The sequence below is a fragment of the Myotis brandtii genome, unplaced genomic scaffold, assembly GCF_000412655.1.
Source record: "Myotis brandtii unplaced genomic scaffold, ASM41265v1 scaffold439, whole genome shotgun sequence".
NCBI lineage: Eukaryota > Metazoa > Chordata > Mammalia > Chiroptera > Vespertilionidae > Myotis > Myotis brandtii.
In genome coordinates, this window is record NW_005366783.1 from 375,289 (window position 1) to 399,862 (window position 24,574).

The following is a 24,574-nucleotide window of genomic DNA, read 5'->3' on the forward strand; positions in this document are numbered from 1 at the left end:
CCGCGGACCTCGTGCTCAGCGGGCCTGTTGCATGGGACTGGAGCTGCCGATTCCGATGCAACCACCGGCGCCGGGAAAGCGAGCACAGCAGGTGCAGCTGCCCCCGCCCCCCCACCTCTACTCCCGCCGCTGCCCGGCTGGCCCAGCCCTGGCTCCTCCCCAGTAACTGGTCTCACTAGTGGATTTCAAACTTCCTGGCCTCGGGACTCCCACGCGCTCCTTTGCTGCTGCTGTTAATCCTCCCCCGAGGGTATGTGTCCATGGGCCCTAAGGATGTACCTATGGGTTTTGAAATAAGCACTCCTTTCACATGAATTTATTAGCAGTGAGATACAAGTCACCCTTTCTCCCCAGAGAAAACCATGTGTTGCCCGGCCAGAGTGGCTCAGTTGGGGGAGCACCATCCCGTGTTCGATTCCCGTCAGGAAAAGGTTAGGGAGGCCAGCACCCCGAGGCTTTAAACACACAATGCCAGACCGTCCTGTCACCGTCTCCTTTGATTTAGAGTGGAAGGGAGAAGAGACAAGAGGGAAACATGATGGGAGAGAGATGCACAGATGGGTTGCCTCCCGCAAGCAACGCACACAACCGAGGTCGTGCCCTTGACCGGAATGGAACCCGGACCCTTCCTCCCTGAGCCCACGCTCTACCCACTGAGCCACCCCGGCCAGGGCAGGGCTCCGCACCTGTTCGCCTGGGGTATGCCTGTTGATATCGGCCATATTAAAACACTGTAATATTAAAGTAACAAATCCACTTCACATTAACAAAGAACATTTTTATGAAAAAAAGAACGCCCGCCCTCCCTCCCCCCAATAGTGAAAACCTCTGTCTGGCTTAAGAGAAGGCAGCTGGGTTGGCCCGGGAACTCAGGCTGTGGCCGTATCAGGCGTGTGGGCCCGGAAAGCTCCTCTGTGCGCTTGAGAGAGAGCGAGACTGAAAAAGGCAAATGATGTTTTATCAGGAAAATCATTTTTGACCTTCAACGCCTCCTAAAAGGGCCTCGTGGGGTCTCCAGGGTTCCCCAAATGACATGCTGAGAACCGGGGTCCAAGGAGATCCAGACATTGGTTTGGGACCAGGAGACCCTGGAGACAGGACTCTGCCTGGGAGGAGGGAGCAGGACCGCATCCATCCACAGCTTCCATCCGAGGTGAAACCAACACAACCAACCTCAGAGCCTCCAGCCGAGCCCAGAGGAGCTGCTCCGGCCCTGGGCTTCCTGTTGTGCGAACTTGACCTCGTGTGAGGCCACCACGGGACCCTCGAGGGGGAGCGGACGACTGACAGGGGGAACTAGGGGCAGCCAGGAGACGTTTCTATTGAAGCACGAGTGTGGGGGAGCGGAGATTGAGGGAGACCTGGGCACACACCGTCCTGGTCTGTCGCTCTCGTCAAACCAACCTGCTCTCCCAGCGTCTCCCCTCACCCATGGCCCCGCAGTCCTGCTCCAGAGACTCCACAGAACTCCGGACCCCTGAGCAAAGGGCACCTCTAATGAGGGTAAAGGACAGCGTTGTTTCTTAAATGATTCTTTATTCATAAACTTGATGCAAGTTTACAAAATTTACTGTACATTGCCAAATAAATCTGCAATGAAAAATAAACTCCAAATAAAAACAAAGCATGCCAAATGTGCAGCTGTCAACCTGCTAGCCATCAGGATATTAAAGAATTCAATAATGTATTCAAGATCCAGCCTTAGGTTTAAGGAACTGTAATGCTTTAAAGAATTCTGCCTTGTCGCTTGTCTGAGCCACTGTATCAGAGCTGAGCACAAATGTCACCACGTGAGCAAACCCAGGACAGCCTCCCCCGCGGCCCCCACACGCTGCGGCCCTGCAGCCGTGCAGGGCTCTCTCCCAGGCGGCTTACAAAGTTGAAAACTGACTCTCAGAGCAAGTGCCTAAGAAACACTTTTGAACTTTGTAAGTGATTTGTGCAGAAAATGTGCTTCTGGATTTCATTTTAAAAGTGCTTAATAACTAGACCTTACTTTTAAATCAAACGTGGGTATATAAAAAATCTACTTCCAATCAAACAGGACTGATTCAGGTAAGGCAAGAGAATGGAGAGGGTACTGATTGGAGTCAGGTTTTATAAAAGAATTAACATGTGTAGAGTCCTTATTAGTCTTTAAGTAAAAGCCATTGGTATGACTGTAGCAAAAATGTTTAGGTCTCCCAGTGAGGGGTCTGTTTGTCCTTCGGAGTCTGTCTTGTGCCAATCACTTTATAAGCTTATTAGTTTACAAACGATTGCAACATCCCGTTACTAAAATGGAAATGTGAAATGACTTAGTATTTTAAAGAACTTCAAGATCTAGGCTGCAGATCTTCACCAGACACACTGAACCAGTAGCAGCTTCAGCCAGCAGGACTGATGCCCAGTGCAACCACTGCCACAGCTGACGCGCTTGCGTGGCCCCACCTTGCAATTCAGTTCAGAGCGTGTCTGTGGGAAATGGCCCCAGAGAGGCCATAAAAAGTGTAACAATTCCTGGAGCAGGTTTTCTGTCGTTATTTTGGCAACCGGAAAAGGCTACGGTGATCGAGAAGACCTTAAATTTCCTAAACCGACAGGAACACCAAATCACCTTTATTGGCTCTAAGGGGACAACACACTGCGAGTCCTCGCAGCGCACGAGCTCACAGGGAGACGTCACCTACAGCTGCAACTCCAGGACCTGGTGCTGACCTGCCTGCTAACAGATATCATTTTTCAAGAAAAAGAGATGATAAGGAGTGGCCAGTGTGTGTATTTATCAAGAAAAATACAGGAAAGGCCCCACTGCTGAGTCCAAGATACCTACAATGAGCAAATGAGAGGCTGTAACTTATGCAGGATGTTAGGTGACAGAGTATCCACTAAAGTGTCTATCAGCTAACGTCGTCGGGGCTGCTGTTATGGGCACTCGAAGCTGGTCTGCACGGTGGGAAGGTTTCTTTAAAGCAACGTTGGTCCGAGCCTGGGACAGTCCATCCACTTAGCCGTCTTCCTTCGGAGGGGTGTACCAGCCTGAAACAGGTGGGGGAGACACTTTAGTTCTGAAACGGACATGTTATTAAGGCTGGCTACGTCCTCGACTCGTCATTTTCATGGTTAAACCTATTGCAAAGTTAAACTCACACGGGCTGGTAACAGCACTTCCACGTTTAAACACAGACGCTCCTTGATTGCCAGAGGGGTCCCTGCCCGCCCGATGCGCGCCTGAGCCAACAGTGGGCAGAGCGCGCTCACCCAGGAGCACACGAGCAGCACCGGGCGACTGGCGCTCCCTGCCCGGCGGGAGCTGCGGCTCAAGGCCGCTGTCCGGCATCTTGAGACCATCACACGACGTGTACCACTGCCCCGGAAAGATCCGGATTCAAATCCAAAATATGGTTCCTCTGAATTGTATCCTTCCACACCCTCATGAAGTCAAAACTCCTGAGTCCAACCAGTGTCAGCTGGAGACCGTCTGTATACAGTCATTTTCTATGAATAAACTGTACATGAGCTTTCAACATACGATCTCCAATTACTGGCTTTTGCTGAAGGCAAGTGTGGAATACTGGACTAAAGCTAGGCTTCACATTCCACTCAGATTCCGTGTTTAACAGTAACCCTCCCTGAAAACACTCTCCCCCAACAAAGTCCTGGCGCCAGAGCCAGAGGCCCGGGGCTGTGGTCGGAGGATGAGACGCTGCGGCCAGCAGCGAGGAAGCCCTGGGCAGGGACCCAGCGACGGGACCCGAGACCCTCAGCAGGAGCCAGACGGAGGCAGCTCCTGGCTCTGCCCTCACAGCCCACACACCCTGACTCGGGGCTGGAGAGGACGGTTAGGAAGCCCAGACTTACCAAGTTTGAACCTGAAGACGGTTTTGGATACAGGAAACCTCGCTTCATGCCTCACAGGTTTGCTTCTTTACACACCGAGGGCGACACCCCCACCCACAGGAGCATCAGGCCGCTGTCCTGTGGGCTCCCCTCGGCCTGGTCTGCGCCCAGACCCAGTACCTCCGCGCGGCCCGTGCTCACCTCTCAGAATCCAACAGTCACCGCAAGTGACAAGTTCCCGTCGTCATTAAAATGACGTGAGCACAAAACACAGCTCCCGGCCACAAGCTGGCACAGGCCCAGCAAAGCAGAGAAGAGTTACTGTCAATCCTCCTGAAGGAAAAGGACTTGGCGTTTCTTTTCCTCACGCCCTGTCCTCCGCACACAGAACGCACCGTCCCCCAGCACGGCGGCGACGACCATCTCCCCAGCACTGAGCCACGAAGGCCAAGCGCACTCTGCCCTTTTTTCCTCTCGAGTTTGGAAGACAGACCTCGTGCCAATTTGAGACGAGGAGACTGAGGCAGAGGGCACAGGACTGTTCAAGGCCACAGAGCCAGCGAGTGACAGAAATGGCACGGAAAACAGGTCTGATTCCAAGTCAACTCTATTACCTCAGTTAGAGACAAGACTCAAACATGCGCAGAGAATACAGCAAAGTTTAGGTGAGGCCAGTGAAGCTTATGAAATATACTCGATATTAGAATTAGCCTGAGTGACAAGCGTGCAGGATCGGCGAGGAGCAGCCACCACCGGGAGGGGCGGGCCAGGCCCTGCTGATTCATCGCCGTTGAAGGACCTGCGCTGGCCCAGGCCCCGCCACAGGTAGACACTGAGCTCCTGCCCTAATACCACACACTTCAGAGGAGTCAGAGGACCCATCAGCTCAGGAATCTGCTCAGGGATCCTGACTCTGACTCAGAGGCTCTCAGGCCACGTATCTGGAGCCACGACTTGGAAGGAAGCACAGGGTGTGGGTCCCCAAGGGGAGTTTTCTCAGGGGTGACTGCACTTGACAAGATACTAAAGCAAAGCCAACAATAAAACAGGATACATATCAGCAGTACATGATGCAAAACAAATGGCAATAAATACATATGGAATTGAACATACCGTTTTTCTCGTGTATCTGTACAATGGAATTATAAGACTGCTGGGCTCTTGCTAGATTATATTGATTCTGAAAGAGAAATATACATTTTAAATCAAAACTCTAAGCAGATGAAAATCACGGCAAATAATTTATGGATGTGTCACACTGATAGTCAGTGACAAAAGTGATATAAAACATATCACTTTTTACGATATAAGTTTTACCTTCCAGGATTCTAAAGTCAGCAGGGAATAGTCTGTTCGCTTTAAAAATGCTGCTATCCAAAAAGTGAGGTGCTAAATGGTATTTAAAAATATGCTGTCGTGTGTGTGTGTGTGTGTGTGTGTGAGAGAGAGAGAGAGAGAGAGGGAGAGCTATGGTATATAGAGAATATAGTATATAGAGAGTATATAGAGTGGAAATGTAAAAGTGTAAAGCAATTACATTGACATTGACTGATCCCAGGACCATAGCACTAAACAAAGACAGAATACTGGATTTGTAGGGTTATAAGCTGGGAGAGGCTTGAACCATCCAGACAGTTGTATTTCAGATCAAAATACAGAAGCCCAGAGAGCTGAGCTTACACGGCGGGTTACTGGTGAGATGCTCTGTCAGTCAGAAAGACCACTGCTCTAAGCCCTCTGTATTTTCTCTGTAAGGAAACACCAGCAGTATTTCTAGGCGGTCAACTTACAGAGGACTTTTTAGGTTTTTGCATGTGTCCGACTTTAGACACTATACAGTGAGCATCAATCTTGTCATTAGAAAAATAAAATTTTGGTATTATATACTTATTCTGTTGGTACATTTAAAGCATCTGAAATATAAACACTGTTAAAAAAAACTAGCTAAAAGTAGTTAAGCAATTCATTGGTGTTCAATAAATAACTTCTAGGTTTTATACAAAATGGTATTTTGTTCCAGTGTAAAGAAATAGCTGATAAAAGAGCTAAAAGTAAAAATGAGTTACTTTGTAATATTATCCCAAATAAATGGTTTTTTAAAAATAGCCTTTTTTGCTTCCTCTGAGTTAGGATTTTGTGGACTCGTGATGGGACCTGTACTATGGTTATAAATACATATTTAGATTTAATGCTATTTGGCACTGAACACACAATTCACACAGACCTTTAGGAACGGCTGAATGTTTAAAAAATGTCAGGTCAGGCTGATTTCCATCACACAGGTATTTTCCCAACACACACTAACTCCAGAGTCCATCCTTGGCCCACGCCTGCGTTTACAGGTAACTCAACCAGCCATGGAAAGATGATTCTGATAGTCAGCGACAAAGAACAGAACTCTGGTTCAAAGCAGCGACTGACGGCCGACTGTCTGGCTCCCGTCCTGGCTCCGCCCCCATCACCTGAGGCAGCTACCTGCCTCTGGGCACTTCAAGCTCCTCACCTACACCAGGAGGACAAGAGAGTGAACCTGCTCCTCGGTTATGAGGAGGATTGAAAGGGTCAACACACAAAATGCCTAGATCAGAGCTTAGCACGTAAATGCGCGCTGGGAATTAACTATTATAACAGGATCTCGCTTTGGGGAAACTGCAAAGTACATATAACAAAGTACCAATAACAAGATAAAGCCGTGCATGTTTATCTAAAAATGACAAAGAAAAGGAACAGGAGACGCCTCGGGAGACGGGAAGCGGTGGACACCTTCTTCTCTAAAAATCGATAAAGACATATTTTAAAAGAAAGAAAGTTGAACCATTTCTAAAATCTCACACACGAAAAACACCTGTTTTAAATGCCCAACATGAGCAAATTATCACCTTAAATATAACTCACTTCCTGTCTGTAGGTGACATCACTGAGAAAAGTACCTTATTTGCTCCGAACTGCACCCTGGCTTTGCCTTTGACGAGGGTGGCGTTGATCTGCATGATGACGGACTCGATGGAGTAGGCGCTGCTCCAGCCCTGCGGGAGGAAAGCTTCTCTGAACGCGTGGGAAAGCCGACAGCAGCCGGCAACACTCAGCAACCGCAGATGAGCACTGAGATGTTTGTGCTTATGAAGCAAAAGAAAAGCTGAGCCCTGGCCCGTGTGGCTCAGTGGATAGAGCGCCGGCCTGGGGACTGAAAGGTCCCAGGTTCGATTCCTAATCAGGGCACATTCCCAGGTTATGGGCTCGATCCCCAGTGCGGGGCGTGCAGGAGGCAGCCGATCCATGATTCTCTCTCATCATGGATGTTTCTCTCTCTCTCTCCCTCTCCCTTCTTCTCTAAAAATCAATAAAAACATATTTTTAAAAAAGAAAGAAAAGTTGAACCATTTCTAAAATCTCACACACACGAAAAAAAAACAAAAAACACCTGTTTTAAATGCCCAACATGAGCAAATTATAACCTTAAATATAACTCACTTCCTATCTTAGCACAGATAAGACAACCCAGTACAATGTCATTTTACTGGTTTATGTTGCATAGCTTTTTCACTATTAAAAGTGGCTGCTATTAAAAGAAAGAACTTTAAAACCTTCAAGTAGAGCCTTTCCACTCAGTCTAATTTACATAATCGAACCCGTGAGGAGGGTGAAGCCACGAGCACTTTAAGAAAAGAGCTGCACTGGCCAGTGGCTCAGGATTAGAGCCTCGGTCCTCACACTGGAGAGTTTCGGGCTCAATTCCTGGTCAAGGACACACACCTGGGTTGCAGGCTCCATCCCCGGCCCAGGTCAGGGTGTGTGCAGGAGGCAACCAATCAACATGTCTGTCTGTGTCTCTCTCTCCCCCTCCCTCCTTCCCTCCCTCCTCCCCTCATTCCTTTCCACTCTCTAAAAATCAATGGAAAAAATATCCTTGGGTGAAGATTAACAAAAAAGAAAAGAAAAAAGTCACCTGTTTTGTGAGAAGCTCCATACATAACGCGCCACCACCCAACACGTACCTTAAAAGAAAACAGGAATCATACACCATTCTCTAGGTTTCCATGTTCCTTCCCAGGTTTGACGTGCGTTACTAAGAAAGTACGCACACGTGTGAAGACGAGGAGACAGGCGGGAACAAACACCGCTGTCGGGTGCCCGGACTGTGGGTAACGCACAGCTCCCAGTGCCAGCCCACGGCAGCCTCATTTGGAGTCAGAACGGGTCTGGGTAACAGGACACTCACAGGCGCCTCAGCTGTCAGGAAGCAGGAACTCAGCCCTCCGTGCCCAGGGGCGGGGCGGGAGGGGACGGAGACCCCGCCCCCCAGAAGGCATCGTGGGCAATTTCTCCGCCGCCATGCTAGACAGCGAGGCTTTCCCTCGAGCACACGTACGTTCCACCGTGTCTGTGACCCTGAGCACCTGCGGTCACGGTCTAACTGTCTCCATCCATCGTGCTGTGAGGGTCGAATGGTGCTGCTCTGTGCCCCCTGCTCCCTCCCTGGCTCTGAGCTGCTCTCTGAGCAGATGACCCTGGGGCTGCCCAGGCTCCGCAGGAATGACCTTCAGATCAAGAGCCTTCTGCCTTTTGACACTTCCTCAAACAAAAGAATGTCATTCCTCCTTTAATGTTATTTTAAACTAAAAAATACGTGAACTGTCACGCCTACAAATAAAATCAAGGGAATGATCTTAGACAAGAAAAACTGTAGGAATCTTGAAAACAAGTAAGACCCTGAGCAGGTCTGTGTGAGGACTGAGTCCACGTGACTGCTTCGTCCTCCGGGCCCGGCCTTTCTGTCCCTGCGGTTCCTTCTCCTGCACCTCTCCCAGCGCCAGGCCGTCCTCCCCGGTAAACTTGGCCGAGACCATCCGGCCTGGGCTTGTGATTCCAGCCAACCAAAAGCATCCGAGGTTGAATAAACCAAATGACTTCACCAAGTGAGGAACCTGACATTATTCACGTGAAGGACTGGACGACAGCCCATGTGGAAACAGAATCCGTAAAGAGAAACTATGTAAAAGATCTTAAAACCGAAAACGGCATCACAGTCAGCTCTTTGTTTAAAAAGCTACATTACGGCTGCTGTGCGCTGTGCAGTGAGGCCCGTGGAGTCGGTGGTTGTGTCTGCTGAGACCTGAGGGACAACTGGGTTCCTGACTGTGTGTCTGTCTCCACAACCAGGCGGTAAACTGTTTATGATAGTAAATTCTTAACATTCTTGGCATTTCTCACAACAAAAATGTGAAAAATCTATGCTGGCCAAGTTCATACCAACTTTCAAAACGATCTGATAAAAATATTTTTGTACATTTATCTGGTCAGCTACTTCAGAATTCTCAAAGTAGTTCAGCCGCTCCTACTCGGAGGGTCTACAGCAGGGGTCCTCAAGCTTTTTAAACAGGGGGCCAGTTCGCTGTCCCTCAGACCGTTGGAGGGCCGGACTATAGTTTAAAAAAAAACTATGAACAAATTCCTATGCACACTGCACATATCTTATTTTGAAGTAAAAAAACAAAACGGGAACAAATACAATAGTTGTACTTGCATGTGGCCCGCGGGCCGTAGTTTGAGGACCCCTGGTCTACAGGGCACCTCACCCCTAACCCAGCGCACACTCGGCCCCTCCCAGCCTGGATGAAAGCGCCCAACAACTACCACCTGCTCTCCAGCCGTACCCACCCCCCGAAGGCACCCGACGGCCGCCCCACGGGCCCGGGAGAGGCCTGCCAACCCTTCCTGTGGCCACAGGCCCGTGGGACTCTCTCTCATCTCACTTTCTCTGGACACTCCATCACAATTCATATTTTAAAAACATCTGGTTTTTAATGGTGAAATGGTTACAAATAGGGGCCATTAAAAGCTCTACCCGTGCACCACGCAGTGGTTGGTACCAGTGGCTCCCAAACTGTGGTCCCCAGACGACAGCGGGAGCTGCGCCTGAGCCGGCTGAGAAATGCCGCTTCTCAGGCCCCCGGCCCCGCGCCTCCAGAAGCCCCGGGCGAGCTGGCGTCCGGCCTCGGGAGCTCCAGTGCCCACGGTCACAGAAAGGCCACTGACACTTACCCTCCGGAGAGAACCGGCAACACCACGCGGACAAACGGAGGATCAAATGGGAAGTTATCCTGAAAGCAAATGAGCAAGTTAATTGATGTGAAGAACACCCTCCATACCACATTACTTAGAAGATTTCAGTCCATAAAGACATCTGTTACCTGATGACGCGTGAGGGTCCTAACACTGGAAATAGCACCAGAAAGGGAACGGAATAAAAGCCAAACAAATCAACACGAGGCCGAGATCACTCCCAACAGAGCCGGGTGCTGGTGAAGGTGTGACTATGGGAGCTGCCCCTCCCACAGAACCGGGTAAAGGAACAGTCCAGTATGCGGATCGGTCGTTTGGATCAAGCCTCTGACTGGGAACTAGAGAAGGTGGACAACATGTCAATCATTTCGTACACAGGGCCCAGAGAGCAGGGCTTCTTCCCACTGCACAGAGGAAGGTCAGAGGGGAGGAAGCTGCAGGCTCCCGACTCCCTGGGCAGGGAGGTGAAGCCGGCTCAGGGTTCCCGCGAGGCCTTCCCTGGCCTCGCACGGAGCTGGGACCCGGAAGGACAAACTGCGAGCTCCCTGCTGACAAGGAGGCGCCTCCGCTCTGGTCATCTCAGCCCGAAACGCCTGCAGGGCCCTGGGCTGCTGGAGCCCTCGCTGGAGAAGAGCAGCACCCGGGCTCCAGCCAGCTCCCCAGTCTGTCGTGCGTAAGGTTGTCGCTGCAGATAAGTTCCATGAGGCCCAGAGACGACAAGATTAGAGAGCGAGAAGCAAACAACAGACACGAGGAGTCAGTATTTACCAGACACAGATTGTAAAGTAACGATGCTGCATATATGCAAGCAAAGCAGAGACTGAAACCCTGGCAGAGAACTGCCACAGAAAGACAAACTATACAGAAACACTGAACCTTAGAAATGCAACAACTGAAACCAATCGCTTCACGGGTGAGTTTAGCCACAGTGAAGATTTATGGAAGAAAAAGTCAGTTACTGGGAAATGGATCTAAAAACATCCACCATGAAGCCAAGAGAGATAAGAAGGCAGAAAACGAGACCCAGGGTCATGGACCGGAGGCTGCCATCTGCAGGGCGTCCCCGGAGGGAGGAGGAGGGACCGAGCGGCGTCTGAAGAGATAACGTCTGAAAACTTTACAAAACAAGAAAGGGCTTCGCACGACGTGAGCACTCCCCGTCCTTCAAGAGCAACAGCGGAGGCCGCACGCGGAGACGGTGCCCGAGGGCTGGGAGCAAGGAGCTTCCAACTGGAACCCTGACCCTGACGACACTCCCCGAATGCAGCCCAAGTGCAGCTGTTTCCTCCCACAGCCCGGGAAGGGACAGGAAAGGCTGGGCCTCGGGGAGGAGACGGAACCTGGAGAACGAGGCCACCAGAAGCCAACGCGCACGCAGACCTGCAGCTCTCGGTCGGACCAGACGCAGACACAGCCACGCGCTCGGGGCCGGACAAGGAAGGGGACCTGAACTGACCACTGCCTGTCGCCTCCGACGAGCTAAGGACACGCACGGTCACTGCCAGGCAGCGAAGGAGCGAACGGGAGTGGGAACGGGAATAAATATAAAAAACCCAAGAAACAGAGCCCAAGCGAGAAGGACAAACAGGAAGCACCTACGAGATCAAAACATGACACGCTGACCAGCTGCTCCAATCAGACAACCAGGCCCCAGCCCTGGTAGAACCTCCGAGACGTGAGGAGACACCCAGCCGAGCCCGGAGACGGCGACACGCGCTCTCCCCCAGGGGCTGCAGCGAAGGGGGCAGCTGAGGGGAAACAGCATTGACCCCCAAGAACAAGGTCAGGGAGGCCAGAGAAACACCGCCACGCTGTGCAGCTCCTGTGACCAAACAGAAGGGGACAGGCCACCACCAACGCCTCCTGGAGAACCGACCGGAGGGAAGGGAGCTGCTCCCCACGCATCCGTCTCACCCAGCGGCTCCCAGACAGAAACAGTGTAACTGAGAGAACACGCAGCCCAACTCCAGGCACCCCCTCCATCGCCCACCTCCGCCCCTTACGTAAGGTTCGGGGGGAGCTATAAACTGTGGAACTCAGTCCTCATGGAGGGAAGAGAAAGCACCGTTCTCACGCTCGCACCCAGCAGCTCAGGTGTTTACATGGACACACCTGGAAGACAACTGCTGCAAGAACGTTTCCTCTCAACGTGAAAAACAGGTCAAACATCCCTCCTTGAAAACACGTGCCATTTTTTTAAACAAAAGATTTAAAACCTCCACTGTCATCTCTAAGACTATTTCCACCCCACCGGAGGGTGAGAATGCCTCCGTGAGGTTGCATGGCTGAAACAGCATCATGGGTCTTACCTGTTTCGAGCTCTTCAGGAATGACCTGCACACAGGGGGCGTCTTTTGCCCACTTTCTGTTTAAGAGCCACTATCGGGGCACGTCGCTCTGCTCGCTCATGGAAACCTTCCCATGGGGGCCACGTGCCCAGGGCAGCCCTCAACGGGCCCCCGTGCACCGAGCACGCGTCTGGGCAGGGCACACGCCCGGGGATCCCTGGACGCAGGCACTGCTCCCAGAAATCCCAACTGTTTTCCAAAGCAATTGTACAAACACGCATTCCCACAAGCAGCGCATGGAGTGCGGCCACAATTTTCTTACCTTAAAAGAGAAGTTAAGCAAAATATATTCTATGCCTTCTTTTTCTTTTAAGATCTGAAGATCACTGTGCAAAGGACTATCAGGATCAACCCTAAGAATTAAAAAACAAAAAACCAAAAAAGTCAGATTCTTTACTCACCAGCCTCAGAAAGGAGCCGGCCCAAGCACTGCAACAGAGCCCGAGGGCAAGTCTAAGCAGACGAAGGTGACAGCTGTTCTGTGGAAAAACAAACCCTACAACCCCAACTCCTGGGGATTAAAGCTCAAAAAGAGGCCACAGCCCGGCCGGTGTGCTCGGTGGCTGAGCGTCGACCGATGAACCAGGAGGTCACAGTTGCATTCCTGTCAGGGCACAGGCCCAGGTTGCGGGGAAAATTCCCGCTGGGGGGCATACGTGCAGGAGGCAGCCAATCGATGATTCTCTCATCATTGATGTTTCTCTCTCTCTCTCTCCCTCTCCCTTCCTCTCTGAAATCAATAAACATATATTTAAAGAAAAAAAAAAAAGAGAGAGAGAGAGCACGGGATTCTAGCCCTGGGTGGTGTTGCTCAGTGTTAGAGCGTTGGCCTAGCGCTGAAGGGTCCTGGTTCCATTCCCAGTCACAGGCACGCAGCTGGTTGCAGGTTTGATCCCTGGTCGAGGCTCATAGGGGAGGCACCAATCCATGTGTTTCTCTCATGTGAATGTCTCCCTCTCTCTCTCTCTCTCTCTCTCTCTCTTCCCCTCTCCCTCCTTCCCTTCCACTCTCTCAAAAAAATTAGTGGAAACAATATCTCAGGTGAGGATTAAAAACAACAAAAAACGTATCACAATATTCTCAATCTATTCTCCTTTGGTGACTCAGAGTTAGCAGTCACTTTAGAGGAAATGGCCATGTCATATGTACATAATTTTCTCAAGGACTCAAAACAAATGCAATCTCCTTTCCTAAAACTGCACTATTAGACAAGGGGTCATGGCGATAAATCACCATGGACGAGACCAGAAAAGATGAAACCACCGACAAAACCTAAACCTGTGTGATGACGCCTATATGTTCAGGTCTTACACAAACCCCTTCCTTCAAAGACAAACTGCTACCAGTCAACCTCGCCAGGTAGTCAATCCACTTGTGTCCACCCACCTCCAGCAGACACTATCCCACAGCCGCCCCCTCCTCTGCTCCTTCCTCCTCACCTTACTTGTCACTCAGCCCAAGAAACAGCTCATCTTTACACCTAGAACAGCGGTTCTCAACCTGTGGGTCGCGACCCCTTTGGCGGTCGAACGACCCTTTCACGGGGGTCGCCTAAGACCATCCTGCATATCAGATATTTACATGACGATGCATCACAGTAGCAACATGACAGTGATGAAGTAGCAACGAAAATAATGTTACGGTTGGGGGTCACCACAGCATGAGGAGCTGTATTTAAAGGGCCAGAAGGTTGAGAACCACTGCCCTAGAACGACTGCAGGAACAGGTCTAAAGCATCAAGTAGAAGCCGTTCCAATGGTTTCAAATGAGGAGGGGAATCTCCATGCGACAGCTGCCCTTAAGCCAATCCCGCGAGGGCAGCAGGAACAGCCACTTACTTTTGAAGCTTCACATGCCAGTCGTACAAACTGTCATTTATGAGTTCCACTGAGTAAAACCCTGCAAAGACACAGTGTGTTAGTTACTCATCTAGACCCTGAACAGCCCCCGAAGCTAGAAATGGTGCCACTGAAACGGAACAAAGCTACATGGTAACTTCTGCCACCAGCGCTGAGCACCTCACGCCTCACGCCCTTCCCAGATCGTTAGAGCCGCTAACGAAGAGGCTTCTTTAACGAGCTGAGAAACTATGTACCATCAACTGCGAGTGGGAGAAGAAATCCTGTAAAATCCCAGGCACCTTCACGCACACGCACACGCACACGTTTCTATAACAATGGGGACCCCCCCATATATAGTTTCATCTCCTTTTGTCAACTTTCTGGAGCATCTTTCCAACTTGGTATATAGAAACCTACTGTCAATTTTCTTACCGTTTCTGCGGTAACTTATTTTATGGACACAGCATAATTTAACCAATGCCACCCTTTATCTGATTAGCTTTTATTTTTTGCTACTCCAAACAGTGCTGCAGAAACAAGTTATTTAACATTTAAAGATAAGCCATTATTCAAATATTTAACTGTATGCTAATAGGTTTCTACAGATAAACTTCTAGACACGCTGTTCAGAACGGTGTGCAATTTAAAACTCCTGGATCAGCCCTGGCCGGGTAGCTCCATTGCTTAAGGTAACCCGATATGCTAAGGTTGTGGGTTCGAGCCCCAGTCAGGGCACATGAATGCTCAATACGTGTCACTTCTGGAATTTCCCATTTAATATTTTCGGACCCCCATTGACTGTGGGTAACTGAAGCCCTGGACAAGGGTGGGGGGTACTGTACTCTCACCCCATCTCACCCACGTCTTTCGATAACTTGGTCACATCTACGTTTCACACCCCTCACAGGAAGTCAGTACCTAGTTCTGGTTCTGTCCAGTTACGAGAAGCGAACCGGACTCTCGGACCCTGAACAGGCGCGGACGAGCCTGGAGGCGCGTGCTCACCTGCCTTGTAGCTCTGCGAGCGGTAGATGTCCCTGAGCTCCTTCATGAGCCTGTCTGAGGCCTGCACCGACCCGGACACCGCGCCCTGGAACACAGAGAGACGCTGACCAGGACCTTCCAGTCCGACAGCTGAAGACCCTGGTGTCTGAGCCGAAACGGACGTTTCCAACGGCATTTAAAATGGATCCCCACTGAACACGTTCAGCAGCCAAGAGAGTTAATTAAATTAAATCAAAGATCATGAAGCTTCAACAGGACATAAACCCGGGGGCAAGCCTGGCTCACTCACTGTTCCTTCTCATCTGCAAGGAAGTGTCCCCGCCCACCCCCCCGCCCCCTGCATGTCCAGATGCCACGGCCCTGGCAGTAACCTGGAGCCCAGCATCTGTCTTTTCCAAACCCACCCGTTTTCCATTTCATGTCTTGTAAGAATTTATTTTGTGAAGTAGTTTTTATCCACAGCAAAATTAAAAGGGAGACACAGAGTTCCCACAAGCACGGTCTCCCTCATCACCAGCTGCCCTCACCCGAGGGTACCTGTCCTGTGACTGATGAGCCTACAGTAAGGGATTACCCACTGCCCACGTGACCTCCCACAGCCCACCCCACCGCCCACGTGACCTCCCTCAGACCATGTGACCTCCCTCAGCCCACATGACCTCCCACCACCCAGACGACCTCCAGGCCATCGGTGTGGCACGCTCTATGCCTTAAACACATGTACGATGACACACGTCCCTCGTTAGGGCATAGCATGGCTGCATCTCATTGCTCTAAAAAAGATTTGCCGATTGAGCTGACACAGTAGGTAAGGCAGAAGGAGGGCGAGCGATCCACCCGTTCACACCAGCTGGCGTCTCCTCGCATGTTAATCCACCTCATCACGTCCGAGGCACTGCCCCAGACAGCAAGGGGCCCTCAGGTTCCGGGGCTAAGAAGTAGCTCTAATTCAAGGCAGGAGGGAGGAGGTGTTCAAACAGAAACCTGACCCTCACTTGGTGTTTTCCTGCTCTGCCTGGGCCTTTTGTGGGCAGGACTCTCGTTTCTCCCTCAGAGCAATCACCCAGAAGGTCCATAGCGCCCACACGCATTGTAGTCGAGGAAACGGAAGCCATGAGGTGTGCCTGCCACCAGAGTGTTCATGTCACACCATCAGAGACGTGACAGCAAAGGTAACATTACCTTTGGTCCAGCCAGGCCAGCGCTTCCTGGAGGACTGAGCTGCACTGTTAGAGACGGAATTAAAACACAGACCCCGTAAGAAGAGGGCAGAGGGGAAAGGCAGATGACAGGGTGAGAGTGGCTATCAACAGCTGAGAAACGTCAATCAACCAATAACAACACGACGGCAACAAGACCCGTGCCTGAGCCACAAGGCGGCTGGAGAGGGAGCTGGGGCGGCGCCTGAATGAACGTTATCACCTACAACGACGTTACTTAGCCGCGTAAGCCCGGGTTCTAGGGTTTTACACATACATTTAGATGGTCTTGCCTTTGAGTCTTCCTGATTTTCTCTAATATGGCCAGGTTTTCCTTTTCGATTCCTTCATCTTCTGACTTCTTCCCGCTGACAGGCTCCTCCTCCTTCATCTCGTAGTGATCCAGGTCTTCTATGTCCTACAGACATAGAAACGTATGAGTGTGCTCAAGCTTACGCCAAACGTCTCACTATTCCTGACTCGAGAGGGAGCAGAAGAGAGAGAATCCTTGTATTCTACGGGAAGGGGTATAAAAGCCCTCACATTCCATTAAAAGGTTCCCTGTCCATAGCTTGTACTTTGTTATAAAACTAGAATCTGAGTAAAGCCTATTTAATAGCTATTATCAAATAAGCCACCTTTCAACCTCCTATGAAGGAAGAGATTTGAATAGTTTAGCATCCAGGCCTCCAGAATCCTGAGTTCGTACTTTGTTCTGGTAGCTCCGCTATCTCCATTTCCCAGCAGACTCGTTCACTGTGACCTACACCAGGAGAGTGACCACGCCCATCCTCACCCGACCGAGTTCCTTCTCATGAAGCCCTGTCCGTGCGCAGGCCTCACGGAGCCCTTCCTGGGCTGGCTTCTGGCCACCTGCCCTTTCTAGCCAATCACCTGGCCTTTTCCTGACTCCACGCATCAGTCCGTCTTTCTCCCCCAGAGGAGCATCCAGCGCCCCCACACACGCCCAAGCCCGGGGCAGTTGGGGCCTTTAAACACCTCAATGGCCTGGATACCTTCTCCTCCTCCACACTGACCTGACCCTCCACGGCCGGTTCCCCCCTTGCCAGGTTCCCTAGATGTGCTGTCCCTTCTTTAGGTCGCCCTGTGAGGGGAGAGGAAGGCACACAAGCTCTTTGAGGACAATGTCTGCCTCACCGCACAGGACCCAGGGGGTTACTGTTCCACCCAGTTAACCTGCATGAAACACTAAGGACAAACTATCAAGAAAGTCTCATTCTAATTAGACAAGGTTAAGAATGATCTTCTCTCAGACTCACAAAACAAAACAAACCCACAACTAGGTCTTTAGTCTCAGGCACTCTAAGCAGTCTATTTTAGATTTAAAGTTTTCTAAATCAAGAATATAAGGTAATAATTCAATTAGTTCTAAGATGCAACACCAAAACAGGTTTTAAAACCAAGACCACGAAACCAAAGACCTTTTTATCCCATCAGTGTAGACACGCAGAGCTTCACTCGGAGTTTGAATTTAAACGCAAAGCTTCAGAGCTGGACACGGCTGACATCGCATGGGTGACGGGCAACTACACCAGCCTCCGCTCAATGCCTGGGAATCTGCTCTACAAAATTCCCAGATGGTTTTTCAACATGAGGTAGTTTTATTATCTCTAATGAGTAGTCCCTGAAATGCTCTCTAATTCTTTATTCAAACACAGAACTTCTGAAACTTAGCCGTTCTCAAAAATAACCAATGACAGCCCCGCCAGTGTGGCTCAGTGGTTGAGGTTCGACCTATGAACCAGGAGGTCGGGGTTCGATTACCAGCCAGGGCACTTGCCCGGGTTGTGGGCTCGATCTCCATGCAGGAGGCAGTTGATCAATGTCTCTCTCTCATCTATGTTTCTATCTCTATTCCTCTCCCTTCCTCTCTCTCTAAAAATCAATAAAAACATTTAAAACAACTACAGGTTAAGTAGTAATTACTATTCAATGTAAATATAATTTTAGTGCTAAATGTTAAGAGCTCTTGTTTTCCAGAAAATCAGATCTGAGACATCAGAGAAGCAATTTATTCAAAAGCATACATTAGAGGTAAAGCCAGATTTTATATTCAACAAAAGCTGTCAATTACATTCAATTCCAAGAACAACGTGCTTTTCATTATTCCACACTAACACTGGTCCATAAAGAGACTAGAGAAATTGCTAAAACGTCCCCTAATGAAGACACCCACACAATGTTGTTCCATGAGACACCCACCTCTGCCATCTCCTCCTCGTCCTCCTCTTCTGACGTCACTTCCTCCGTGGTCCCATTCTGCAAGGAAAGAAGAACGTGCCAGGCCATGCAGACCACACACACTGGGCATCCGGGAGGCATCAAGGCCCGACGGCCACTCTCCTGCACTGACCCTACAGGGAGCTCATCACAGTGAAGCATCTACTTAGATCCAGCTCTGATGACAAACACTTATCAGCTTTTTAAAAGAAACATTTTTGAACAATTCAAGGTTAACAGGTGCATTAGGAATAACACAGGCAATTAATCAAATATAAAGCAACTCTAAAGAAGTTAAAGACATTCTAACTGAAAATTAAAAAAAATTTTACACTTAAATGGCTTCTTTCATTTAAATAGCTATCCTAAGCCATGAATTAGCTTAAATTCCTCCTACAAGTTGTCAACAGCAAACACTCCCAATCAACCCTCAGTATCTCTCTAAAACATGAATGAGAAAAGAGGAAGGGCAAAACTACATAGGAAGGAGCAGCATAGACTACATGGATACTTGAGAAAAGTCTTCAAAAAGAACAAGACCGAAATAAACTATTTTCAACCACAAGTTTAAAGAGACAACTGAGGTGCTAGAGAGGCGAGGACTAGAGTGTCAAAGACGCCTGCACAGAAACTACGGGCAAAGCCCAGAAACAGAACGAACGCCGTGAGCGGGAATCATCATCTTAGATGCACGGGTCCCCTTCGGAGAGGACCCCGGGAGCCCCAGTCCCGGCCCTCACCCCTCCCTCGCCCCCTCCCACAGTCCACTGGGCTCTGACTTGAACCACTAACGTGGTGGACAAGACGCGGGGCCGGTTCCCAACATAATCCTCTAAGAGGCCTGGCAGCTCCCACTTCCGTGCTCTTGGGAGACAACACCAAGAATTCTATGACCTTCCTGGAGGAGGGCCCCGTGGAGAGCAGGGCCCCGTGGAGGAGAAGCCCTGCGGGACACCCCCGGGCAGTGCGTCCACAGGGCCCCAGCCCAGCCCAGCCCGGTCTGACTGCATAGCCAGGCCAGCAGCAGCTCTGTCCAGCGAGGCCACCCCACCCATCGCGAGGCATGGAGTCAATTGTTTTAGGCCATCGATTCCCGGGAAACTGGCTCAGCAGCAGTGAACACCCAAAACAACACTTGACATGATGGCTGACCTCATAACGTTTCTAAACGTTGAAAGATAAGAAAATTTTCTAGAATTTGAAATGAAAAGACAAAGAGAGAATAGAGACATAGCATCCAAGCTACAAAGACTCAAGCACAGAGGTCTACAATCCCACGAGCAGGCATTTCCAAACGAACAAAGAAAGAAAACGGAAAGGAGAGAAACCACAGAGGAAAAAACACACATTCACCCACGGAGAAGACGCAAGAGTCCGACTTGAACAGGCCCGTCCATGCTGAGCGCAGGAACAGTGAAAAGATCTAACTACGCCCGCGGCTGACACCTCGGAAGAGACAGGCCCTCGAGCTCCCGCGGACATGGGTGAGGCGCAGAGGGCGTCGGGCTCCCAGCACCGCCGGCCGCGCAGCCCACACCCAAGGCCAGTTCTGTCCCACCCGGAACTCCAACTCAGCCGAACCGCCAGTCAAGCCTGAGGGCCGACTAAGAGCCGTTCACTGACTGGGCATTTCCTGCACACCCCTTGCACCGTGTCACCTTCGGAGCCCCCACAACACAGGCACCACCTCTACCCCCATTTTGGGTGGGAAGCTGCTGCCACAGTGACCGGTAAGTCATGCAGCTCATGAGCAGCAGAACCGAGAGCGAAACGGATGTGCGGCCACCTCTGCGAAGGGAGAACTCGGAAGTGTGCCAGCCTTTCGTCCTTCCCGGGGTTGTGCCTGAGGGTGCACTCGGGCAAAATGTGAACGGTCAGCGAACAACAGACCAGCGGGCAGAGCAGACAGAGCAGCTCAAGATGGCAGCTGTACCGCCAGCTCAGAGAGCCGCCGCGAGACGGGGCAGAACCACAGGCTCCGGGGCGAGGGGCTCTCACAGACTCGGGAGAGAACACGAGAATTCTCAGCACAGGGAAGACATTCCCACATCCTACTGGCTCCTCAGGACACTGCGTGGAGGAGACACCATCTGGGGGCGCCTGCCGGACAGCCTTGCAGGCGAAGGACGCAAGAGCAGGGATGGAACCGGGACACTAACCACGAAGGTGAGCGCGGGCGGGGCCGGTTGTCTGTCACAGGGAATGGCAGCAGCTCCAAAAGGGAGAAGTGTGGTGCCTCCAGCAAAGCAGACAAAGCACCCAACAGCAGAACCGACCTCCCAATAAGCCGCACAGTCAGTGAGGGAAGCGTCCTGCTCCTTCCGCCTGAGGCCGTGATTCCGCTGGCGACGGGATGGGAGGATGGGAGGGGATGGGAGGAGCTTACCGTACCTGGCCCGTGGGCAGCGGCTGGTCCAGCAGCTCCACATCCAGGTGCTTGGGAAGGTCGTGCAATCGGCAGAGCTCACAGATCAACCACTTCAGCTGCTGACGAAGCTACAAAACAGGTCAGTGAAGAAGCGCGGGTTAGAGGGCCCTGAAGACACAGCAACGCGACAACTGGAACCCACCCAGCAGGGAGCGAAAGAAGTCAGCGGCTGCCACTTGCAGCCCCGAGAGAATGACGTGGAGGGTGCTGCGGGGCCAGGGCAGGAGTCCCGCGGGCCGCGGGCAGCCCCACAGTGGCCCAGCAGCACGCAGCAAGCGGAGAGGAAGGGCTGCCGGCACTGTCCACTTTCAGCTGCTCACTGCTTGTCTGAGAACCTGTCACTTCAGACGAGCACATTCATCGTGATTCAGGCCACAAAACAAAGGCGGTGGCTGCACAGGGTCCGAGCTGTGCCTTCCCCGGTCACATTCATTTACAGGCAGAGGCACGTGTGGTCACGACAGTCCTGAGCCCTGGTGACAGGGGACACGGCGTCCAACCGCCTTGGCTTGAGCCTCCCGTTTGTGAAATGAAAACCAAACCTCTCACTGGTGACGGTGAAGTGGCATCTTCTGCGGAAACTCTCAGCACTCGAGTGTCTAAACGGCAACAACACGCCCCAGGTCTCCGTTTACATCGCACTGTTGGTGCGCACATCCCCGCAGGCAGGAGAGCGCTGTGCACACACCTCCATGTCCGCACGTTTAGCAGCGACAGTTTAAGGGTCGATGCCCCGCAGACATGACCAGGACGAGCCGGGCAACCCCCTTCACTCGGTCCGGAGACTCTCCTGGGTGCGTCTGACCCAGAAGAGAGAGGAGAGAAGGAAGCAGGTTTCTGAAGGACGAAGGAAGCAGGCGCAGGACCAGACAGGGTTACACAAAGCACGTGGACCATGGAGCAAGAGTGAGGCACGCTGAGCTGGACATCGGGACTAAAAGCCCTCAGGCGTGGAAGGCAGACCCCGTGGATATGCATCATCCAGTCCATCTGTGGGTGCTCGTGACCGTGACGACGGGGTGGGGTCCGAGAGCCACGGAGTAAGGGGGGCTGGCAGCCTGTGGTGGAGTCTCACCCAGCAAGAAAAAAGGGGGTACATGTTGCAGGAATTTCAACTTTATGCTCCCCCAAAGCATCTCAGGGATGGGGGAAAGCTAAGGCCTTGGGGATAAACTTAGGAAGTTTTAGACGGTAGATGGACAGGCCTGAGAGACTTCCTCGAGAGCTGGGGCGGGAACACTGGGCTCACACAGACTCTAAGCCGGTTCCCAGGCTCCGTCAGGCAGGAGTGATGAGCTTCATCGGTTCATCTCCCCCCACGCACAACCACAGGCAGAATCCCTGGGGGGAGCCTCCAGGCAGTGGACCGCCAGGAGGCAGGTGCGTCTCCATTTAGATGTGACGTTGAACAAGGAGGCGCACCAAGTGCGGGCCCTGGGTCTATAGATACAGCCGTGGATGGGCTGGAAGCTCGGGAAGTCGTTTTAGCTGCAGATGCAGGTGCCTGGAGGCATGGCTGAAGGAGTAAGAGACTGCCCAGCGAAGGCACAACACAAGGAGGAAGAGGCGGACCGAGGAGACACGGCAGAGAAACAAGGGACTAGCCCGGGAGGCAGGGCCCTGGCGGAAGTCCTCTTAGGTGACCAGTTCCCCGCGGACAGACCTGCTTGTGTTCTGCACTCATCACTTACTACGGAGCCTCACACAGAAACCAGTTAATTAAAAAACACACACTTTTCTGTGTCCTACGACTAACAGCTTCCTGTGTCCACCCAGGGAAAGTGTATAAACCAGCAGAGCCGCATTTCTCACACCACAGCGGCCAGGCCAGGCTACAGACAGTATTGTAGGTCTGGCTTCTTCACGCAGAACGGCTCGGAAAGTTGTGCCCTTGTGAGAAGACGGGCTGCAGGCTTTGTAACTACAACATAACATTCTAGCGTAAAACCACACACAGGCGTGTTCATCTAACCAGGTCTTCCTCGTGGCCACTAAGTAATCAATGCTGAGTGGAGGCGCGTTTCAGTAAGGGAACCACCGGCGTCTCATGCTGCAGTCGGGTCGAGTGCAGAACGGGAACAGGAGCCCTGATTCAGCGACTAAAGGGAAGAATGTTAACGCAACGAGAAGGCAGACCCCGCTGTCATGCACGAGGTGAACGGGAGGTGCGGAAAGACAGCTTACTCTGTCGATAGACTGGGTTCTGCGGTGACCAGAATACGTTCAGTTCTTTAAAAAGCAGACCCCGTTTTATACCCTGTGTCACTTCATTATATGAGCATTTTTGATGAGATCTCTTAGACACGGAAACATAACCGCATCATTTCTCTGTCACAACACACACACCCTCAGGTCTAGAAAAGGCGGCCGCAGGAGCTGCCCCTGCCCGTCCCGCGGCCCCTGCCCGTTCTGTGGCCCCTGCGGCAGATGCGGACGCGGCCTCATGCTTTAGCCTTTTACCTCCACCCTCAGGCCTCTCCAGACCAGCCTTCACTTCCAAAATCCTTTTCAAACTGACGTTCTTATGTTCTTAATTTTAGGAATAAGCATATTTAAAGCAAAAGTAACCTATTTTGACAATAATCTAAGACTCTAACTTCCCCAAAATGGTCATTTCTCCCAATACTATTAATAGAATAATCGATCCTTTCCTATTTGAGCGCTTTAACTCAGTTTCACTTATTCTAAATTATCAATGACATGACTCCTTCTAAATTCCCACTGCCTTTATCCATCCAGCCCAGTGTCAGTACATAGTATTTTATGTAAAACCAAGTTGAACAAGTCTCATTTCATTACTTTTTCTTCAACTTCATTATTATTTTTACTCTTCAAAACAGACTTTAGATTCATTTTGTCAAGTTCCAAAAATAAGCCTGCTTGATTTTTTTTTACTGGAATTGTATTCAATTTATAAATTAACATGAAGCTATGGAGGTAATTAACATGTTTATGATATGAAGTCTGCCCATCTGGGAACATACCACCTTTCATTCCACTCAGCAAATTATTATAGTTTTCTTGATACATCTAAGTTTATTCCTAGGTAGTTCATTTTTTTAATAATTTAATTGTAATCGTCAACAAAATACTTTCCTACTGTCTTTTCTAAGTGACTAAAGCTGATATTTGGGGGAACCACTGATTTTCATATAACAGCACTTTTAACCAGTCACCTCAAAACTGTCTTCTCAGTTGGTTCCTCTGGATTTTTTCCAGGTAAATAATCATGTCACCTGTAAAGAATGACTGATATTTTGTATAAGGACTTTATAACATCATGGGAAAATAGAGTCATAATATTAACTTTAAAAAATGATATAAACTATGTAGAATATGACCTCAACTATTTAAACATATGTATGAGTATATGTATTTTACTACAAGGGAGAAAAACTGAAAGGAAAAAAACACACACCATGTCAACAATGGTTATAGCAGGCAGAGAAACTACAGGAGATTTTTATGTTCCCCTTAACTTTTACTAGTTCTCTCACAAATGTTACTCATCAGTTTTATAAAAAAGGAAAACAGGTTTTCTTTGTGAGATGGAAAGTTGCATTTCTCTCTACATAAAACACTTTTCATTTGTATCCCTCTGGATTTACTGCAGTTATAGACTCTTGACAG

At 50.5% G+C, this 24,574-nt stretch overlaps 1 protein-coding gene across 1 annotated transcript in view; it reads right to left on the minus strand.

The window, feature by feature from the left end:
- Window positions 1-1,523: 1,523 nt before the first annotated feature.
- UBE2Q2 (ubiquitin-conjugating enzyme E2Q family member 2) overlaps window positions 1,524-24,574 on the minus strand; it is a 32,083-nt gene continuing 9,032 nt past the window's right edge. Inside the window, exons 3-13 of the mRNA XM_014546252.1 lie at window positions 20,908-21,012; window positions 18,499-18,555; window positions 16,553-16,693; window positions 15,077-15,161; window positions 14,069-14,129; window positions 12,493-12,583; window positions 9,862-9,920; window positions 7,766-7,814; window positions 6,750-6,845; window positions 4,933-4,999; window positions 1,524-3,018 (exon numbers count right to left, since the gene is read on the minus strand). Of these exons, the coding sequence (XP_014401738.1) occupies window positions 2,987-3,018; window positions 4,933-4,999; window positions 6,750-6,845; window positions 7,766-7,814; window positions 9,862-9,920; window positions 12,493-12,583; window positions 14,069-14,129; window positions 15,077-15,161; window positions 16,553-16,693; window positions 18,499-18,555; window positions 20,908-21,012 (843 nt within the window). The 3' untranslated portion in view covers window positions 1,524-2,986. The remainder of the gene's footprint in view (window positions 3,019-4,932; window positions 5,000-6,749; window positions 6,846-7,765; window positions 7,815-9,861; window positions 9,921-12,492; window positions 12,584-14,068; window positions 14,130-15,076; window positions 15,162-16,552; window positions 16,694-18,498; window positions 18,556-20,907; window positions 21,013-24,574) is intronic.